Consider the following 19,685-nt stretch of genomic DNA (forward strand, 5'->3'; position numbering starts at 1 on the left):
GCTCAGTCATGTCCGACTCTTTGAGACGCCATGGACTGTAGCCCTCCAGTCTCCTCTGTCCGTGGGGATTCTCCAGGCGAAAATACTGGAGTGGGTTGCCATTTCCTTCTCCAGGGGATCTTCCTGACCCAGGGATCGAACCTGTAACCACTGAGCCACCTGGGAAGCCCAACATAACTGGCTCCTTTCTTTCCTGTTGTACTTACTTACATGCTGTGCCCTCTGTGCTCATCTCTGCCCCGAACTCCTCATCCCCATTGACCTGCCTGGGATGTGAACTGTGCTAAAATCACATAATCATGCATTTTTAGAACCAGAAAGCACGTCTGAAGGATACTGACTGGATGCGCAGCAGCAAAAGGCACCGTCTCCCTGCTCTTTAATTGAGTAAATTGTTCCAAACATTTCTTTTTAAAAAAGAAATAAGTAATACATGTTCACTGGAGTAATAAAAAAAAAAAAACACAGAAAATAAAGAAAATAGAGTTCAACTTTGTGAAGATACCCAAAGCAGATTGTTTTCTAAATGACTGTTAGTCTTTCCAAATAGAAATATTTATGTGTGAGGGAGACAAATAGTCCTTATGCATGATGCATTTTGTTACTTTCATAGAGACTCTGAGTCTAGAAAGCTGTGTGCTCTACAGGGCCTGCAAGGGTGGGGTTGTGGGAAATTCGTCGTCCTTGTATAGTCTTGATTTTTTTTTTTTTTCCCTGCTTTATCCTTTCTAAGTTTGGGGTTGTGTGTGTAGGCCAGAGCGGCTGGTGTGCTAAAGATTTTCTTCTTTTTCCCAGACCCCCGGCAGGCACAGTCCTCCCCGCCCTGGTCCTATGACCAGTCCTACCCCTCGTACCTGAGCCAGATGACTCCTCCGTCCATCCACTCCACCACCCCGCTGTCCTCCACGCGGGGCACCGGGCTGCCCGCCATCACCGACGTGCCCAGGCGCATTTCAGGTAAAGACCACACTTGATCTCAAAGCCCACTCTGGTGCAGGGGTAGGACTGGGGCTGCAGGGTGGGCCCAGCTGTCTCAGCTATGCTCACAGTAGACTCTCTGTCAGAGGCTTGTGGACAGGGGTCCCACAGCTGCAAACCAGGTCTTCTGAATTATGGGGCTAGCGAGGGCTTGAACTTAAATTGAGGTCAAGAGCCTGAATCTCCACCACATATGGCATCCTTTGCTAAGATGACACTCAGTGTCCCCAAGGTTCAGTCCTGCTGAATTGCATCCCCTTTGGTTGGCGCTGTCTCCCAACTGGGGGCTTCTCCTGAGGGTCTTGTGCCCGCCAACCCAGCTTTCCTCTGCTTGCACTCCTTTCTGTTCCTAATATCTGCCTGAAAGCCAAACTACAGCCTGAAGGCACAGCCCTCCATTTCTAGAGGCTCTTAAATGCCCAGGAGTTCCAGTTAGCCAGTTCAGAGAGACAGAAACTGCACACTTCAGGTCCCCGTCAGACAGACACGAGTCACTCCAAGGACAGTGAGGCTGCAGGAGGCTTAAAAGGCCATGTGTTGCGGCCTCTGAGCAGCCAACTCAAGACCCAGGCAGCGCCATGAATCACACAGCTCACTGCTGTTGCTCGCAACGTGGCAGCCCCCGGGGCTCACCGTCCTCTCTTCCCAAGGCACCACCAAATTCTGTGACTCATGGTGGGGGTGTGTGTGATCAACATCCTGGCTGCACCTCCCCCCCTCTAATGGAGCATTTGTCCCTGGGAACCAGAGAGTATCCATGAAGATGTCAGATTGACAAGTGGAGGAAAGTTAAAGGCTCTTGGCCAACCCTCTGAGTCCTGTAAATAAGAAAAAAAAAATCTGTCATATACCCCCTGCATCCGGGCTGCAGCCCTGCCCCCATCAGTTCAGAAGCAGCCCTCCCCCGCCCCCACCCCCGCCCCCTCGGCAAGAAGCACACGCGGTTGGACCCTCTATGTGTCTGACACTGCTCTCAGCGTTCGGGCTCCATGCACCTGTTTGACTCCTGGCCAGGTTAATGCCTTTCTTTCTTTCTCTTTGTGTTTCTGTCTCTGTTTTCTCTCCCTCTCTCCTTTTCTGCAAAGCTCGAAGCTGGTACTCGCTCCACCGGGTTGCACCACTGGCAAGCTGATGGGCCGCCCGGAGGCTTGCAGGTTGCGATTAGCTCAGACTCCTTTATTTCTTTCAACTTGGGAGGAGGGAAGGCTTTGTTTCTCAAGCGAATGGCAGGAAAGGGCTCTCGGGTCCTAAGGCCTTCATCTTTTCTGCCACAGACGGACTCCCGTAGGGGTGAGTAGGGAAAGCAAGGGCGGGGGGGGGGGGGGGACGGGAACCTCCAGAGTCTTGGGAAAAACATGTGACCCCTTTTCATTCCGACTGCTATTATTATTGTCATGAATCACATGGTATTTATTGGGGAATCTGCAGAGTATGGAATTGTAGTGATCACTTCCCTTTACTGGAATGACTCCCTCCTTTAGGCAAATGTCAAGTAAGGACACGGGAAAGGATGAGGGAAGCACAGAGGGGTAACCTGGGCTGATGCAGGGTCACAGGGACAGTGTTGGATGGTGTTGAGTTAGTTCTGGTCCTCCCTTATGTATTTTAGACTGAGTCTGTTTTTGTCTTACATGGGGCCAAGGTGACACTTTGCCAGGACAGATTTGTGCAGACTTGCCTCTGTTTAGGGTTCTCTGGGGCTTCTGTCTATCCAACCCTCTGTGGCTGAAGCTGTTCGTCCTCTGGCTTTACCCGGAGGGGGAAAAGACCTCAGGGAGAGATGGCAGCTTTAGAGACATTTATCTCCAGCATTTTCTTTCTGAGGTGTATCCATATATGAATTCAATGGGAAAACTGTTGACAATAACACTGCCTAAAAAAAAAAAGCTGCCTAAATGGCATTTTATCATTTATCACATGTAATATGGAGCAGCCAGGTTATTTGGAGGCAGTTTAATGGTATCTACTGAAAACATTTCCATGAACAAATATGACACAGCTTTTCTCATTTCACAGAGGAGGCAGAAACTGGTTTATTATCTAGCTGTGTATTAATCTGAGGCCAAAGGTAGGATCGGGCTTCTGCTTGAAACTAGTTTAAACCCGAGTTTACTCCAGTTTCTTCCTTGCACCCCAAACATCTCTATGAGTTGTTCCTGGCAAAGTAACATGGTGGCAGGGTGGGAGGTTCTGTGTAAACATGAGAGCAAAGAGAACAGAAAATCCCTCTTGTCAGCATGTAGCGAATCAGGAAGAAAGAACTAGATGTCAACTGTCAGGGAACCAGAGGAACCCTGCTTCCTCTGACCTTGCTCTTGGGTGTGGGGCTGCATCCACGCCCCAGAGCACTGCTTGGTGAACTACGGGACCAACTCTTGAGGATTGAGCCCCATCTCCAGTTCCCTTGGGACTGGTCCTAGGACACTCCTTGGACAGGAGTCTGTCTCATAGATTCTCAGGTACCACGTTGCATTCTTTCTGTCTTGTTATTATTCCACCTCGGTATTGAAAGGTGTGCCTAAGTACCAGGACGCTATGTCTTTCTAACATGGACAGCTAAAATATTAACCTCTGTTGCCATCTCCAAGCAGTTCTGTGTTCACTTTTTGAGATGCTTTCCAGAATAGTTCCTGTTTTCTTTTAGTGTAGAGCAGTCAGTTCTCATCTCCTTGATCAAAACATTCTCACATGAGCTTGAGTGAGAAAGAATACAATTCATCACTTACACAGTAAGGGTGGAGGTCCAGGCCCAGGTTTGAGTCCCAACTCATACTCATATCAGGCAAGTTTTCTACTTCTTGGAAACTTATATTATTTGTAAAACAGGGATATAATATTTAGCTCTTAGGGTTACTATGAGGATTAAATGAGATGCATAGGTGTAAAGTGTTTTGGGCAGGCCTGATACACCATATGTGTGTCACACACAGATTGTAGCTGATATTAAGGAGCTAAAAGTGTTTTGTAAAAATTGTATGTCTATATATAATTTGCAGGCAAGCCCTGGCTTAAATGCATCAGTCAATAAAAATCTAAACTTTTAAAGGAGTTATTTGCTTTATGAAATGGATGGTCACAGAGTATATTTAAAACAAAAAAGCTCATGAAATATTTAAATAAGTTAATACTGTATGGCATTCATAAAGCACTTAACACAGTACCTAACACATAGAGTACTCAGTAAATATTTGTCACTACTATCATTATTCCATAGACTTACTATGAGTTTTTATAGAGCTAAAAGAAATTGGGAGGCATTCACAAAAAGTCAATAAAGCACTAAGAGAAAATAACTATTCCCTTATAATGTCAGAAGATAGAAAATGTTAAATTACACTTACATGTAACTAGGCATGCTAATGTTCTTTTCCAAGGGATCATAAGAGTAAAAGCCACCAGAAATATCTTTCAGAAAGGAATATTCCTAAGGAAATTCCAATTTATCCGAGAAGACCATTGCAAAGAAATACCACAATTTAATCTATTTAAAGACCTTCAGAGAATTCAGTTTTACAACTTCCTTTTTTGTTGTTCTTTCTTCTGAGTCATTTATCAAGTGTGGCTGCAAATGCTCAAACTTAATGAATTACGATAATGACAGTGATACTATACCATATATATCCTGTTGTTGTTTAGTCACTAAGTTGTATCCAACTCTTTTGTGACCCATTGGACTATAGCCCACCAGGCTCCTCTGTCCATGGAGTTTCCCAGTCAAGAATACTGGAGTGGGTTGCCATTTCCTTCTCCAGGGCATCTTCCCGACCCAGGGATTGAACCCACTTCTTCTGCACTGGCAGGTGGATTCTTTACCACTGAGCCTCCAGGGTAGCCTGTATATATGTCCTGTTGGTGGTGGTGGTGGTGGTGGTGTTCCATCCCTAAGTCATGTCCGACTCTTTGTGATCCCATGGCTTGCAGCACTCCAGGCTCCTCTCTCCTCCACAATCTCCCAGAGTTTGCTCAAATTACATATTCTGTAGTTTCCCCCAAATCCTTTATGGAAGCAAGGAGTTAATAAAATAAGAGGATAAAGATATGTTACTTGCAATCCCTACTTTACTGCAAAGAAATATACAAAACCAGATATCTTGAAGTTTACAGAGGGCAGTTCCAAGATTCAGGAAATATTTCCTTAACTTTGAGTGCTGCTGCTGCTGCTAAGTCGCTTCAGTCATGTCCGACTCTGTGCGACCCCCTAGACGGCAGCCACCAGGCTCCCCCGTCCCTGGGATTCTCCAGGCAAGAACACTGGAGTGGGTTGCCATTTCCTTCTCCAGTGCATGAAAGGGAAAAGTGAAAGTGAAGTTGCTTAGTCGTATTTGACTCTTGGCGACCCCATGGACTGCAGCCCACCAGGCTCCTCTGTCCATGGGATTTTCCATGCAAGAGTACTGGAGTGGAGTGCCATCGCCTTCTCCATAACCTTGAGTAGCCTTCAGTATTATAAGAAGAACGGTTATAAGTTTATGGCTGAACGATAAAGTGTTGTCATGTGACTGACTAATAGGGTCGACCTTATGTATTGAGTTTAGATTATACCCAGCTGAATTATAAAAATCAAGCAGAAACCAGTCTAGAGAGATCTAATGCCAAGAAAGCCCTTGAGGGTTGGTTCCTCTCCCCACCATACTTACAATGATAAATATGGCCTTATCACATAATAATTGGGATTTAAGTAGTGACCCCATGTAATAGTCCATGGAATTCTCCAAGCCAGAATACTGGAGTATGTAGCTGTTCCCTTCTCCAAGGGATCTTCCCAACCCAGGGATCGAACCCAGGTCTCCCACATTGCAGGTGGATTCTTTACCAGCTGAGCTACCAGGGAAGCCCTATAACTGACTGATAGGGTCGACCTTATTGTATTGAGTTTAGTTCATATCGAGCTGAATTATAAAAATCAAACAGAAACCAGTGTAGAGGGATCTAGTGCACAGGAAGCCCTTGAGGGATTGGTTCCTCTCCTCACCATACTTACAATGATAAATATGGCTTTATCACATAATAGTTGGGATTTAAGTAGCACCCCTGAACACCTAGTGATTTTATATATTAACTCATTTCATCTTACATGATTATAAAAGAATATTCACCCTACAGAGGTAACCAAAGTTGTTTGTCACTGATTCTATTAAAGAGCAAGGTGTGTGGGAAGGCAAGGAGACTTGACAACAAACCAGACCATTGCATGGCTTCATCATTGTAATATTGTTATCACTCATGGCATTTTTGATGTTCAAAGCACTTGTGAGGCTTAACCCAAAGATTATAATTACTTTTCTGGAGCTCGTTAAAAAATAGTATGTAGACAAGTAATTACTGACTTTCAAAATGTATTTTATGTAATTATACTCTTACAAAAAGATGTCTAGCTATTTATTGAATCTTATTCTTTGACTTATGAGTCAGAGTATGAGCTATTGTTAGCCTTCTAACGGAGAGTGTACATAGGTTTATTCATTGCAAATAACTCCTCCCATCTCACCCATATAAGTTAAGTACCTTATTTGGGTGGGTGGGTGAAACAGAAAGGAATACCTTTATTTCTTTGCCAGGCAAAGGGGACCACAATGGGCTATTGCCCTTGAGACTGTGTGACCTGCCCTGGGGTGGGTAGTGAGGAATCTTATAGTATCCAAGGACCAGGGCATGATCAGCTCATGGATGTTTTTCTGATTGGTTGGAGGTGAGGTAATGGGGAGTCAGCGTCATCAACCTCCTGGTTCCAACCAGTCTAGGGTACAGAGATACTAGAAGTATCTTGTGAGCATGCGTGCTGAGTCCCTTCAGTTGTGTCTTGAAAGTCACAACTCTTTGTGACCCTGTGGATGTAGCTGGCCAGGCTCCTCAGTCCATGGGATTCTCCAGTCAAGAATACTGGCGTGGGTTGCCATGCCCTCCTCCAGGGGATCATTCCAATCCAGGGATCGAACGTGCATCTGCATTGCCGGCAGGTTCTTCACTGCTGAGCCACCAGGGAAGCCCTGAAGTATCTTAGATTAACCTAAGTCTGTACTGCTCTTTGGCATTTTTTTCTGTGGTCTTGGTCATTGTACCCATGGACCTCTGTGATCCTTTTTGGAGGTTTCTTAGAGATGTAAGATACATGAGTTAGATATACAGGATCATATATGTTGTCTACCTCAGGTACCCTGGGAGAGACCAATACAGGTTATATGGATGCTTTTTCTCTACAATTGTAGGGTTATTTTACATAAGACAGCATTAAGAACTATAATCTTTTTGAAGATTTTTTTTTCTGTTTAAGCAAGCAGTCTTGAATTTATTCTTTCAAAATATTTAAATATCAACAAATGCCGCTTAATCAACTGTACAGGACCACTAAGATGTCTCCATTTTTATGACTCTTAGTTGCTAAACTATAATATTTCCAAAAGTCAGCAGAATAGGGGTTAGTCTGATAAATAAAGTTCCTAAAACCTATTTTATTACTTCCACAAAATCTAGAAATTGCAGAGGAAAAACTCCATTTGATCACTCAAGGTCTATCAGCAGGATTGTTTCATGTCATTTCAAAGCCAGCAATGTTTGATGTAGTTCACTTTTATATATCCCTTCTATAGCCAAGTTTCTGTCAGTTCCTCTGGTCTGAGGGTTTGAAACCAGCAGCTTCAGTAATGTGCCAAGTATATGTGGACATTAATTTTAGCAGGGCCACTCTTAACTCACAGGAGGGAGTGACGCCTTCAGAGAGGTTAAAAGGAAAACTCCAGCAATTAAATCAGAAAGGTAAAGCAACTATAATAAAACACTAGACCATCTACTTTTTACTACAGAACTATTCCTTTATTAAGACCTACCTGTTTGGTAGACACACCTCTGCCATCTCAGCCACGGGCAAGTAATTAAGTTTAATAGGAGCCACTCTGATCTTGAAGAAGTTCTCTGTTTAAAGCCACAGAGGGGGAAGTTGTTAAATTTAATGGACCCTAAATGAAGGCAAGCCCTGTGTTACCAAGTGAATATTCAATATTCTTCCCTATAATATTGACTGTGATTGGTTGGGCTATTTTTGCATTCTGTGAGTTAAAACTCATCTTGCTTTCTTTAGAAATAGGATATTTTCTGACACAAGCAGAGGATATTTTTATCTTATTGTTGTAGGCCCAGTTTCAAGGGCATCCCTGGACCTCAGCTGAGCATAATTTTTGAGTTATTGATTCTGAGGATATAAGAGTGATTTCCATTCCTATGAGATCAGTTAGGGATAGTTGGCCCAGCTCACAGAGTTGACAAAACTTGGTTGTGTGACTAGTTACTGTTATTTGTAGCCAGACTGAGCTACCAAAGCACAAGATGAAACCTGGGTACAAGGTTCAGTTGTGACCGTATACATGGTTCTTGTCAGTAGTTTTCGTTGAGGATTTATTTTTGATAACATGTATAGCCACCCACACATGGAGAAAAGACTCAGTAATGAAGCGATCATGCTTAGGCGGGATGGCAAAAACGTGGTTACACATTTTAGTGAAAGATTTGCTGTAATCCCTTTCTTTTCATAGAAGTTTGGGTGCTTGAACCTAACTTCAGCAAAAGTATTAAAGTTAACTTTTGAATGACGCCGTGGCTTCTGTGGTTCACTGGGATCCACGTGAGGGTGGAGGCACTTGAACTTGAGGAAACCTGAGTTTTGGTTTCATTGTCACCAGAGAGTCTTTACATCTTTCTCAGATATGTCAGTTAATTTATTACACCTCCATGGTCTCGGGTAAGTGAATTACTCAAAACTGTCCAGCCACTTGTCTCAGAGATTCTTCAGGGCATATGATTGTGTCTGTCCAGGGATTTGTTGTTCTTAGGACTTTTGGTAAAGAAAGCTTGTCTGACCTGATAAGTCCTAGCGGAAGAACTAAGTTATGTCATTCCCTTCAAAAGAGTAGAAACATACTACCATATATATTTGTTTTTGAAATAATGCTTATTTTTTAGAGCAGTTTTAGATTTCCAAAAAGTTGACCATAAGGTACAGAGTTACTGTATCCCTCCCCCCACACCATCTGCACCAGCCACTTTTTCTTGTCATGAACATTTTGCTTTTGTTTGGTACATTTGTTAACAGTCGATGAACCAATATTTGTTCATTATTATGAACTGAAGTCCATAGTTTACAACAGGGTTGACTCTCCGTGTTGTGTACGCCTGTGGGTTTTGCCGAATGCTTAGTGCCATGTATCCACCGTTACAGAGTCACACAGAATAGTTTCATGGCCCTAAAAAATCTCCTGTGTTCTACCTACTTATCCCACCCCGCCTGCCCTCTTAACCCCTGGCAGCCACTAATCTTTTTCCTATCAGTATATATTTTTAAATTTTATTTTATTTTTGTCTGCTCTGGGTCTTTGTTGCTGCATGCTGGCTTTCCCCAGTTGTGGAGAGTGGGGGCTACTCTCTAATTGTGGTGCACGGGCTTCTCACTGTGGTGACTTTTCTTGTTGTGAAGCATGAGCTCTAGGGCCCACAGATTTCAGTAGTTGCTGCATGCAGGCTTAGTAGATGTGGCTCACGGGCTTAGTTGCCCCTCTGCATGTGGAATCTTCCTGGACCAGGGATCAAACAGTGTCCCCTACATTGCAAGGCAGATTCTTAATCACTAAACCACCAGGGGAGCTCAATATCTGTGTATTTTTGCTTTTTCCAGACTATCATATAATTGGCATTTCGTATGTAGCCTTTTCAGACTGGATTATTTCACTGAGCATTATGCATTTAAGGTTCCTCTATATCTTTTCATGGCTAAATAGCTCATTTCTTTTTACCACTGAATGATATTCCATTGTAAGGATGTTATTAAATTTTTAAAAACATCCAGGCCATTCTCCCTGCACCTATGAATACTACCACACCATTTCCTTTTCCACTAATATTTGTTCCATTAAACATTTACTGAGCACCTACTAGATGCCATAACTCTGCTAGGTTATAAGAGTACTCAAGAACATGTAAGACACAGGCTTGTCCTTGAAGAAGCTGACTTAGTGATATTTCTCTTTAGAAAGCATTTCATGCATTCCTGCCTGGGGAAACACTTCCTCTGTGTCAGCCACTGTCACCAAATGGCCCAGATTATGGCTTTCCTAATCTTTGGCTCATTTTTGAATGAAAACTTTCTTCTCATAGGAATGGTTTTGCTCATAGGAACGTTTACTATTTAGGTGGTTGTTCCTGTTGACTCAAGTACTGAATTGGCCCAACTAAAAATAACAATCCATTTATGTGGCTACTTAGCTGCCTCCCCAAATACCCAACTATCCTGGTAAAGGATGCTGTTTATGTCCCAAGAATGCCTAGTTTTCTTCAAGTGTGCTGTGCTGTTCCAGTTTCAGGCCAGCCCACTTTTCTGCACTGGCCAGACAGGGCCGGACTGATCCTTCTCAGGCATCTTTTTCCCAACCATCCATTTTCCTCCAAGCGAATCACTCTTTCATCCATTTCTCATCTTTGTACTGGACACACCTCTAACGTGTATGTATCTTCCTTTAATAATAATTCGATTACGTGCTTTCCCCCTTTCATGGTAGATAGGCTTCTTCAAGGACAAGCCTGTGTCTTCCATGTTCTTGAGTATTCTTATAACCTAGCACAGGCATATAGTAGGTGCTCAGTAAATGTTTAATGGAACAAATATTAGTGGAAAAGATGATGGGGAAAAAAAAAGAATAAGATAGGGAACTTCCCTGGCAGGCCGGTGGTTAAGACTTTGCCTTCCAGTGCAGGGGCTGAGGGTTTGATCCCTGGTCAGAGAGCTAAGATCACACATGCCACATGGCCTGGTCAAATTTAAAGAGAAAAAAGCAAACAAAAAAGGAAGATGGGCATGTGGGAGAAATAAGAAGAAAGCAAAAAAGGAAAAAGAAGAAAAGAAGTTTTTATTCACCTGGGACAACAAATAAAGGGCAAAACAAGAGAAACGTTTATGACTGATAAGGACAGGAAATAGCACAGTGAGGGTGTGCATGAGCAGTGTATATTTTTATCTCCAAGTCTCTCTGCAATGTGTTTCACATTTAGAACACATATCAAGACTGCATCTGTTTCCAGAACTTGCTGCTAACAGTTAGTAATCATGCCAAAACATACTTCAGGTCCAGCTTGAAACCAAATGATCAAATAGAGTTTTTGATTTCCAATTTAGAGTCTGACATTAATTATAGCTGTCATGTAAAAAAGTGTCAAAGTCTTTTCTGAGAAAATGATAGAAATTATATTAACTAAGCCATAAACTGAAGCAAAACTCTTCCTCAAAAACAAAGCAACAGATCTGGTTTGGACAACTATCATTTCTCGTAAAGTCTTACCTTCTGAATTTTTCCTGTTCTCCCCTCTTCTTCTCCCCTTTTTAAGCTCTTGTTGTATGATGAGTGACGTAAGACCTCACTGTCCTGGTCGGTGGTCTCTGGGCAAACCACACTTGCTCAGTGGCCCTCTTGAGGCTTGGCATCCAGAACCAAACTCTTTCATTCTCAGCCCCTGTTGGTGCCAGCTAAAGTGGCCTTGGTTCTTTGGTGACCATGTTACACTGTTTTCTTACATGTGCCACTTTCTGTCAAGCTGCATTTCTTTCATTTTTTACTTTTGCAGGTTTTTTTTTTTTTTTTAGATCCAAGTATGGAAATTTATGGTTATTCCTGTTGTGTGTGTTAATCGCCCAGTCATGTCTGACTCTTGGTGACCCTATGATCTGTAGCTCACCAGGCTCCTCATGTCCATTTCCGGGCAAGAATACTGGAGTTGGTTGCCATTTCCTTCTCCAGGGGATCTTCCTGACCCAGGGATCGAACCCAGGTCTCCTGCATTGCAGGCAGATTCTTTACCATCTGAGTCACCAGGGAAGCCCACTTATTCCTGTTAGGTTTTATGTTATTTAATTCAGGTAATAGCTCCTGCCTGTCAAGAACTTTGAATTTTTATTGATTTCATCCAATATATTAGTAGTAGCCTCTTGCTTTCTTTCTTACCTGAGGTGTCTTTCCTCAGTTCATTTCAGCCATTTCAAGTCAGTTCAACAAATAATTGGTACATGACTTAAAATGTGCTTAGGCAGCCAGTGAATAAAAAGACATTGTTTTCTGGCTTCAGGAAGACTTCAATCTCATTCAGAAGACAGGATGGGAATATGACATGGTTACATGATGATATGAGCCCACATGGACGCCAGAATACGCAAACAATGCTCAGGATTTTAGTGAATGGGGATCTCTTTTGACCCCTGCATAAACTTAAAGTCTTCTCTTTGAGGAAATTAAAAAGCAGTTCCATTCTGCTCATATGATATTTTTATTCTGAATTGCTTCGGCAATTACATTTTCAGCTGAAAAAAAGATTACACTTGTTGACATGTGTGGTTTCACAATGTTTCTTAAGAGAAGACAAGAATATACAAAATCTTGTCTTTTCCCAGCTGGATTGAAAGCTCCCCTAGGCCAAGGGCCTCACCTCCTAATCCTTTGCTATCTCTCCAAGACTTCAACTAGATTGAAGGCTCCCCTTAGGCCAAAGAACTGGCCTTCTTATCCTTTTCTGTCTCTGCTACTTTCTCTCTGCTGTGCATGTAGGTGCTCATGGGAAGTTCTTGCCTGCAGAAGAGAGGTTGACCCAATAGTCCAGGCTGCATGCCTCAGGGTTGATTATACTCTGACCATAGTCATTGTTTAGTTGTCCTTTGCGACTCCATGGACCGTAACCTGGCCAGGCTCCTCTATCCATGAGATTTCTCAGGCAAGAACACTGGAGTAGGTTGCCATTTCCTTCTCCAGGGGATCTTCCTGACCCAGAGACCAAACCCAGGTCTCCTATGTTGGCTGGTAGAGTCTTTACCACTGGGCCACCAGGGAAGCCCATAGTTAGGAATTGGCTAATAGATCTAGAAGTGGGTTTATATAGAAGACTAAGGACAATTGTTGTTTACCCTAATTTCATATTCCATATACACAGATATGGTCCTTGCATATGATTATATTATAGAATTTTCCACTATCTTCTTTTAAAGTGAAGCTAATACAGTTAGCTATGTGCTATAACATATATATGCACATATGCATGTAGTCATCTGTTCCTTACATTTAGAATGCATATGCATGTAAATATCCTTGACTGGTCTATTATTTGGGATATTAATACATATCAGCAAGGCTACTACTTAATTTTTTCAGGAAAAATAGGACCACTGAAACCCCCATGTCTTAGTATTATTTTGTTACTTTATTGAGCATTGACTTCTCTGTGCTGTGCTTACTCAGTCATGTCTGACTCTTTGGGACCCCATGGACTGTAGCCTGCCAGGCTCCTCTGTCCGTGGGGATTCTCCAGGCAAGAATACTGGAGTGGTTGCCATGCCCTCCTCCAGGGAATCTTCCCAACCCAGGGATCGAACCCAGGTCTCCCGCATTTTGGGTGAATTCTTCACTGTCTGAGCCACCAGGGAAGCCCATGAATACTGGAGTGGGTAGCCTATCCCTTCTTCAGGGGATCTTCCCAACCCCAAAATCGAACCAGGGTCTCTTGCATTGTAGGTGGATTCTTTACCAGGTGAGCTACCAGGGAAGCCCGTTGACTTTTCAGGAAGTATTAATTGATCACTGCTTGTAGAAAAAGGGAAAGAGAAATTGTGTGATAATATTAAGTTAGTTTTTAGATTTGTTACTACATAGAAACAGTTGTAGGGGGAACTTAGAAGGATACACTTAAAGAGGTAACTAAACAGGTAAAAAGCTTTTTTATCATTTAAATTTTATATGATAAAATGCAGATGATGGCACCTTAGTTTGAGTTGTTCAAAGTCATTTTGGGATAGTATTTTGTTTTGAACAGTTTACTTTCAGAAAACAAACAGGAAGGCATATATTATTAAACTAGGTCAGAATATAAGTGACTTGGTCTGAAGCAAATCTAGGATCCCATTTGACTAAAATGTCTAAATTTTTTTTTGATGTGGCTCTCAAGAAATTCAGGAATGTCTAGTCTATGAAAGTCATGTAAATTAAAAGTCTGCTCAGGTGACATTGTCCCTGAATATCTCAAAGGATTTCTTCAGCAGGAAGGTATCATATCTTTTCTAGAGAGACTTTGACCTTCAATGACCAACTCAGAACCAGCCAAGCATGGTGGACTGGGAGAAGCCCAGTATTTCTGTATCCAAACATTGGCTACAGCTCTCTCCAACCCAATGGTCACCATTCCAGCTCCCTGTTGTTATTACTAATAACGCTATCATTAATGGAATAATGATAACAAATATAAAGGATGGTTATAAACACTCCACCCTATGCCAAAGAGAGCAGTGATTCATGATAAATCAATAATAAACCCACTGATGTGGTCACATTCACATGTAATTAAAAAGAACCCTTTCTAAAGAACAGCTACAAAGGAAATAAAACCAGGCTTGGAGAAAACAAAAAAGTCTGATAATACTGTTGTGGTACTCATCATTAAAAATAACAAACTTGTCAGCTCCCATACTACACCTTGGGAAAACAGTGATTCTCAGTATTACCTAAAGGTATGCTGGAGAATTGACCTTAAAGATTCTGAAAAGGAGAGTTTGACCTCCTGGGTGGTTAACAGAACAAGTTCCATTTTTTTCTAACTTTAGAAGTTAATAGGTTGTCAAGGGTACCCTACCTTTGAAGCATTAACTGGGTCTTGGTTTTTGATCCACTCTGACAATCTCTTTTAATTGGTGCATTTAGACTGTTGACATTTAAAGTGACTACTGATGTAGTTGGATTAACATCTACCGTATTTGTTACTCTTTTCTTTGTATTAGTCTCGTTCTTGATTCGATTTTTCCTTCCGCTCTTTTTCCGCCTTTTGTGGTTTTGAGTGTTTTATTTGATTCCCTCTTCTCTCCTTTCTTAGCATATCAGTTCTACTTCTTTTTTAACCTTTTTTTTTTTTTTTGGTCATTGCCCTATTTTGCAATATACATTTATGACTGCTCCAGCTCTACTTTCAGTAACATTATACCACTTCATGGGCATTGTCAGTACCTTGCAATCTATAAACATTTGCATGTAGGTTTTGTGTGAACGTAAGTTTTCAACTTCTTTGGGTAAATGCCAAGGAGTCCAAATACTGGATGGCATAGTAAAAGTATGCTTAGTTTTGAAAGAACCACCAAATTGTTTCCCAGAGAGGCTGTACATTTTGCATTCCTACCAGCAACGAATGAGATTTCTCATTGCTCACATAATCTCTGTGTGCCTTTATATTTAAAGTGAGTTTCTTGTAGATAATGTCCAATTGGGTGTTGTTTTTTGATCCACTCTAACTATCTCTGTCTTAACTGATGCCTTTAAACTACTGACATTTATTGTGATTATTGATATAGTTGGATTTGTTTCTCTTTGAAGGGTTAGTAAAGTCTCAAATAACCTATTTAATCTAGCAAATGATTGAAACATTTAAATTTGGGACATGCACCTCCAAAGAGAGTAGAACCCAACAATGATAAAAGTAGCAGTTGTTCAGTAAAATTGTGTTGAATTGACTTGGCTTATCAGAAAAACATTTCTTGAAAGGCCCAGGCATATGGCATAGTGATTAAACTCTCAGAGCATCATTGGAAGTGTGTTGGAAAGAGCATTTGGCTGGGAATTGAGGAACCTGGTGTTTAATCTTGGATGTACCTCTGAGTTCTTAAGCAAGTCACTTAATTTCCATGGGTCTTAGTTTCCACAGGTTTGAAGTGAGTTAGTTGGGCTAGATATTCACAAAGCTTTGAATGTCTGTGATACAAAAATAAGGCCTGAAGGCACATCAGAAAACTGGATACTGCCACCCATAATAAGAATAAAGTCTTGGATAATATTTGATTTATGAACTAAATTTATAGAAATAACTACTGCAGATGTCAAGGAAAGCTTTGTCTTGTATTTCAGTTGATTCTGATGAGAAGCAACATGAGACCAGGTTAATTAATGCCACGGTACATTCAGACCTTACCCACAGCTGAGCTTCCGTACATGGTGAAGCCTCATACATGTGCATGTGTGTCAGAGTCTGCAGACAGATTTTGAAGCCCTAGCTTCAATTTAAAATTAAGGAACTTTATTTCATTGACATTTTACAAATCCTTGCATGGCTTTATGCAGTGCATCTGTGTTACACCTCTTTACTTGAGTATGGTTATAATGAAGTGCTCTTTATCTCATTGGAGAAATGAGAATCTTATAAGCTAAAGGTTATTAAAACAAAAGAGCAGGTGAATTCTGTTAATAAGAGAATACATGGAATCAGAGGACCAGACCGTCTTTCTATATTGAAGAAATTAGACATATTTAGAGATTATATATTTATGATTTATTTAGACATTTATATTTATGAGTAGAATTATAACAAAATTCTGTTTAGTGAAATATTGCTATCACAGTTTTTTATGTCCACGTGATAAAACTTTACTAACATGGTGATGAATAAGAGAAAAGCTCAGAAAGCTTTTTCTACTGGCATATGATGTGGTGATTAAACATTCAGTTTTTGGAGCCAGGCCTCTTCACTCACTAGCTGTGTGATCTTGGGGCTATTACTTAGCTTGTCTGTGCCACAATTTTTCCATCTGTAAAATGGGCTAATAATAATAATAATACCACCAACCTCAAAAGGTTGTTATGAGGACTAAAAGGTAGCTAATATATGTGAAGCCCTTAGAATAATGCCTGGCACACAATACACGTTAGCTATTACTAGGAAAGGGTAGGCAGTTGAAAATAAGAAAATATTATCTATGGACATGTGGTGTGAAAAAAGTAAAGTAGGGTGACCTGATGAGGAAGAGACATTTAAGCTGAGACCGAAACAGCCAGGAGGCATAGCCCTGCGTGATCCCCCCAGGCAGTGGGGAAGGCTAGCGCTAGTGCCCTCATTGGGCAGCAGAGTGCCCAGTGGCTGCAGGTGTAGAAGATAAGATGCCGTCAGAGAGATGGGCTTGGGGTCATGTGAGGTCTCGCTGGTCAGGATTAGAAGTTTGGATTTGCAGGGAGCTGCAGTGATGAGCCACCAATAGATTTTAAGCAGGGTCAAAATATAAATGTATTTTTATCTTCCAAAGGTCACTCTGGCCTTTTGGGGGGAGAATTGTGTAGGAGGATGAGGGACAGAGCAAGAGCGTGGCTGGGAGGCTGGGGGAGTTGCTCTGGCAACAAGATGGTGGCTTGTGCTCAACCTGGAAGGGTGGGGATGGAGAGACTGTGTTTTGAGGGGGGGCGGGTATCTGCCTGTATCATCAAAATGGTTAAATCATACTCCCCCACCCCCTTCCCCCGCATCATTCATTTACTTTGAAAGGGAGACTATTGCATCCTCTAAAACCTTAATGTTTATATACTGTTCCTATACCCTAGAGTGAATCGGTCATTCAGGAATTGCTTGATTTATTAGGTGAATACAGAACCACCCACCTGGAAAATTCAGGCCAGCAATCCACTCTGAGAGCTGAAATGTTTGGCTTGGTTGTTTTCATTGACACATTAATCTGATTATTTCCAGTAGCTCCCTTTCCTTGGCAGGGTGCAAACCCTGATTGCGGTGCAATGAAGTGCAATGATGAGATTAATTGGGGGGACTGACCAGCATTGTATTTTGTCTTCTTAAAATGTAGGTAGTGTGTTTTTATATCTTTCATTGCCTTTATCTACTGCTAAGTCACTTCAGTCATGTCTGACTCTTTGCGACCCTATGGAATGTAGTCAGCCAGGCTCCTCTGTCCATGGGATTCTCCAGGCTCTGTCCATGGAATTCTCCAGGCAAGAATACTAGAGTGGGTTGCCGTGCTCTCCTCCAGGGGATCTTCTCGACTCAGGGATTGAAAGCCAGTCTTTTGAGTCTCCTGTATTGGCAGGCAGGTTCTTTACCCCTAGCACCACCTGAGAAGCCCTATCCACTGCTATATACGGCTTTTAAAGATGGAATGAAATGCTATACTGGGCTATTAGATGATCATACAGAAAGCGTGTGGCCACAACCCTGAAGGGAGGAGACCCTGGAGCAAGGGGCTGGGGGCTCGTTACATCAGGCTTGCAAGCCCAGCTCCTGCATCTGAGACAAGGAAAGCTGGGTGAGACACCAGCATTTGTCCTCCCTGGGAATGGAGTCAACAACCCCACACAGCTGCTTCCCAGAGGACTGAGAAATAAAGATGTGGCTTAAATTGGAAATAACTTGAGTTGATAAGAGGTGAGGGACTTGTTCTAAGCACAAACTAAATTAAAGGAGGAATCTTCAAATAGCCGAGACACTTGTACTGCCATTGTAGTCAGCGATCACTCCCTTCTCAGATATCCTCTAACCGGACCTTAAAGAGAGAGTCTTCTTTCCCTCTGCCCCCAAACCTTCCATTTGTGGTTCTAGAAATTAGCTTCCAGATCTTACAAAGATAAGAGCACTTCTTACATTTCCTGTTTGAAGTCACAAAAGTCCTGCTCTCTGTGGATCCCAGTGACCTCTTCTTCCTGCCATGCCAAAGGACAGAGGGAGGCATCCTGAAACCGTTACCACCATTTGTTAGCTTTTTATTATTATTATTTTTAAAATTATTTTCTAAGAGAACTTATTTCAATTTTATTTATTATTTGGCCACACCGTTGCAAGGCATGTGGAACGTTAGCTCCCTGACCAGGGATTGAACCTGAGCCCCCTGCATTAAAAGCGCACAGTCCAAACCACAGGACCTCCAGGGAAGTCCCTTGTCAGCTTGTTTTAAAGGAAAGGAGTGCAGTAAAATCAGAGTCTGGGGAGCATATTTCTCAGTGACCTAATTACTTAAAATTTCTTTGATGGATTTATATGGAGTTTTGGAAGCTCAAAGAACTCAAAATACAGTACAATTCAAAGGGCATCAGCATCGCGTAGGATGGGATGACTAGAATCATTCCAAGGGCTCTGAAAACATGATGGATTGTAATTCTAGATAACAAGTGGGCTCTTTGGTTAGCTTTGGAAGCTAGTTCTTACCTTCCTCTCTGGCTTTGTCTAGACATGGCCCAAGGAGAATGGAAGCCTAAAGACTCAGTGTAAGGAAGATGCAAAAGCAGAGGGAGAAACACCAAATAACAGGCCACTGGAAAAAAAGTAGTCACTTTTTAAAAATAATAAAACTTAGAGACAACATGGTTTAGAGTGAGGGCTGTTTTCGCCCCAGGAGCCAGGAGATCTGAACACTGATGTGTTCAGATCTTGCTTGCTTCCTCATCACATGAGGGGTGGTCTTGACCAGACTCATGATTCCCTCCAGTTTCAATGCTCTGGCCCTGTTCTTTTTTGCTACAACTCTGCAGTATTATGTTGAAAATCACTGGGGCTTCCCTGGTGGTCCAGTGGTTGGAGACTCCATCTGCCAATGCAGGGGACTTGGGTTCAATCTCTTGTCTGGAAAGATCCCACATGCCCCAGGGCAGTTAAGCCCATGCTCCTAGATCCTGTGCTCTGCAACAAGACAGTAGCCCCCACTCGCCGCAACTAGAGAAAGCCTACATGCAGCAATGAAGGTCCAGCACAGCCAACAATAAATAACTTAATAAATTAATTTAAAAGAATCACTACAAAAGTGGATAAGGAGATATATAACTAGACCTCTATTTAGGGACATTGATTGGCACTAGAAAGTTGGTGATGTGGTTGTATTTCAGCCCCAACTCAGATCCTTTCAACTAGTATATAAAATGTCAGCTTGAAGGCATAGCTTCTGC

The 19,685-nt window shown here is 42.1% G+C and overlaps 1 protein-coding gene across 4 annotated transcripts in view; it reads left to right on the forward strand.

Annotated features, from left to right (window-relative positions):
- Positions 1-19,685, forward strand: part of RUNX2 (RUNX family transcription factor 2) — a 231,232-nt gene that overhangs the window by 190,827 nt on the left and 20,720 nt on the right. For 3 of the 4 annotated variants that reach the window (XM_081519008.1, XM_081519006.1, XM_081519007.1), the window contains one exon: positions 796-957. The exons of the other annotated variant lie outside the window; for it this stretch is intronic. In XM_081519008.1, the coding sequence (XP_081375134.1) occupies positions 796-957 (162 nt within the window). The remainder of the gene's footprint in view (positions 1-795; positions 958-19,685) is intronic. 4 annotated transcript variants of the gene reach the window in all.

The sequence above is a fragment of the Giraffa tippelskirchi genome, chromosome 8 (genome assembly GCF_054371585.1).
Source record: "Giraffa tippelskirchi isolate mGirTip1 chromosome 8, T2T-mGirTip1v1.2.pri, whole genome shotgun sequence".
Lineage (NCBI taxonomy): Eukaryota > Metazoa > Chordata > Mammalia > Artiodactyla > Giraffidae > Giraffa > Giraffa tippelskirchi.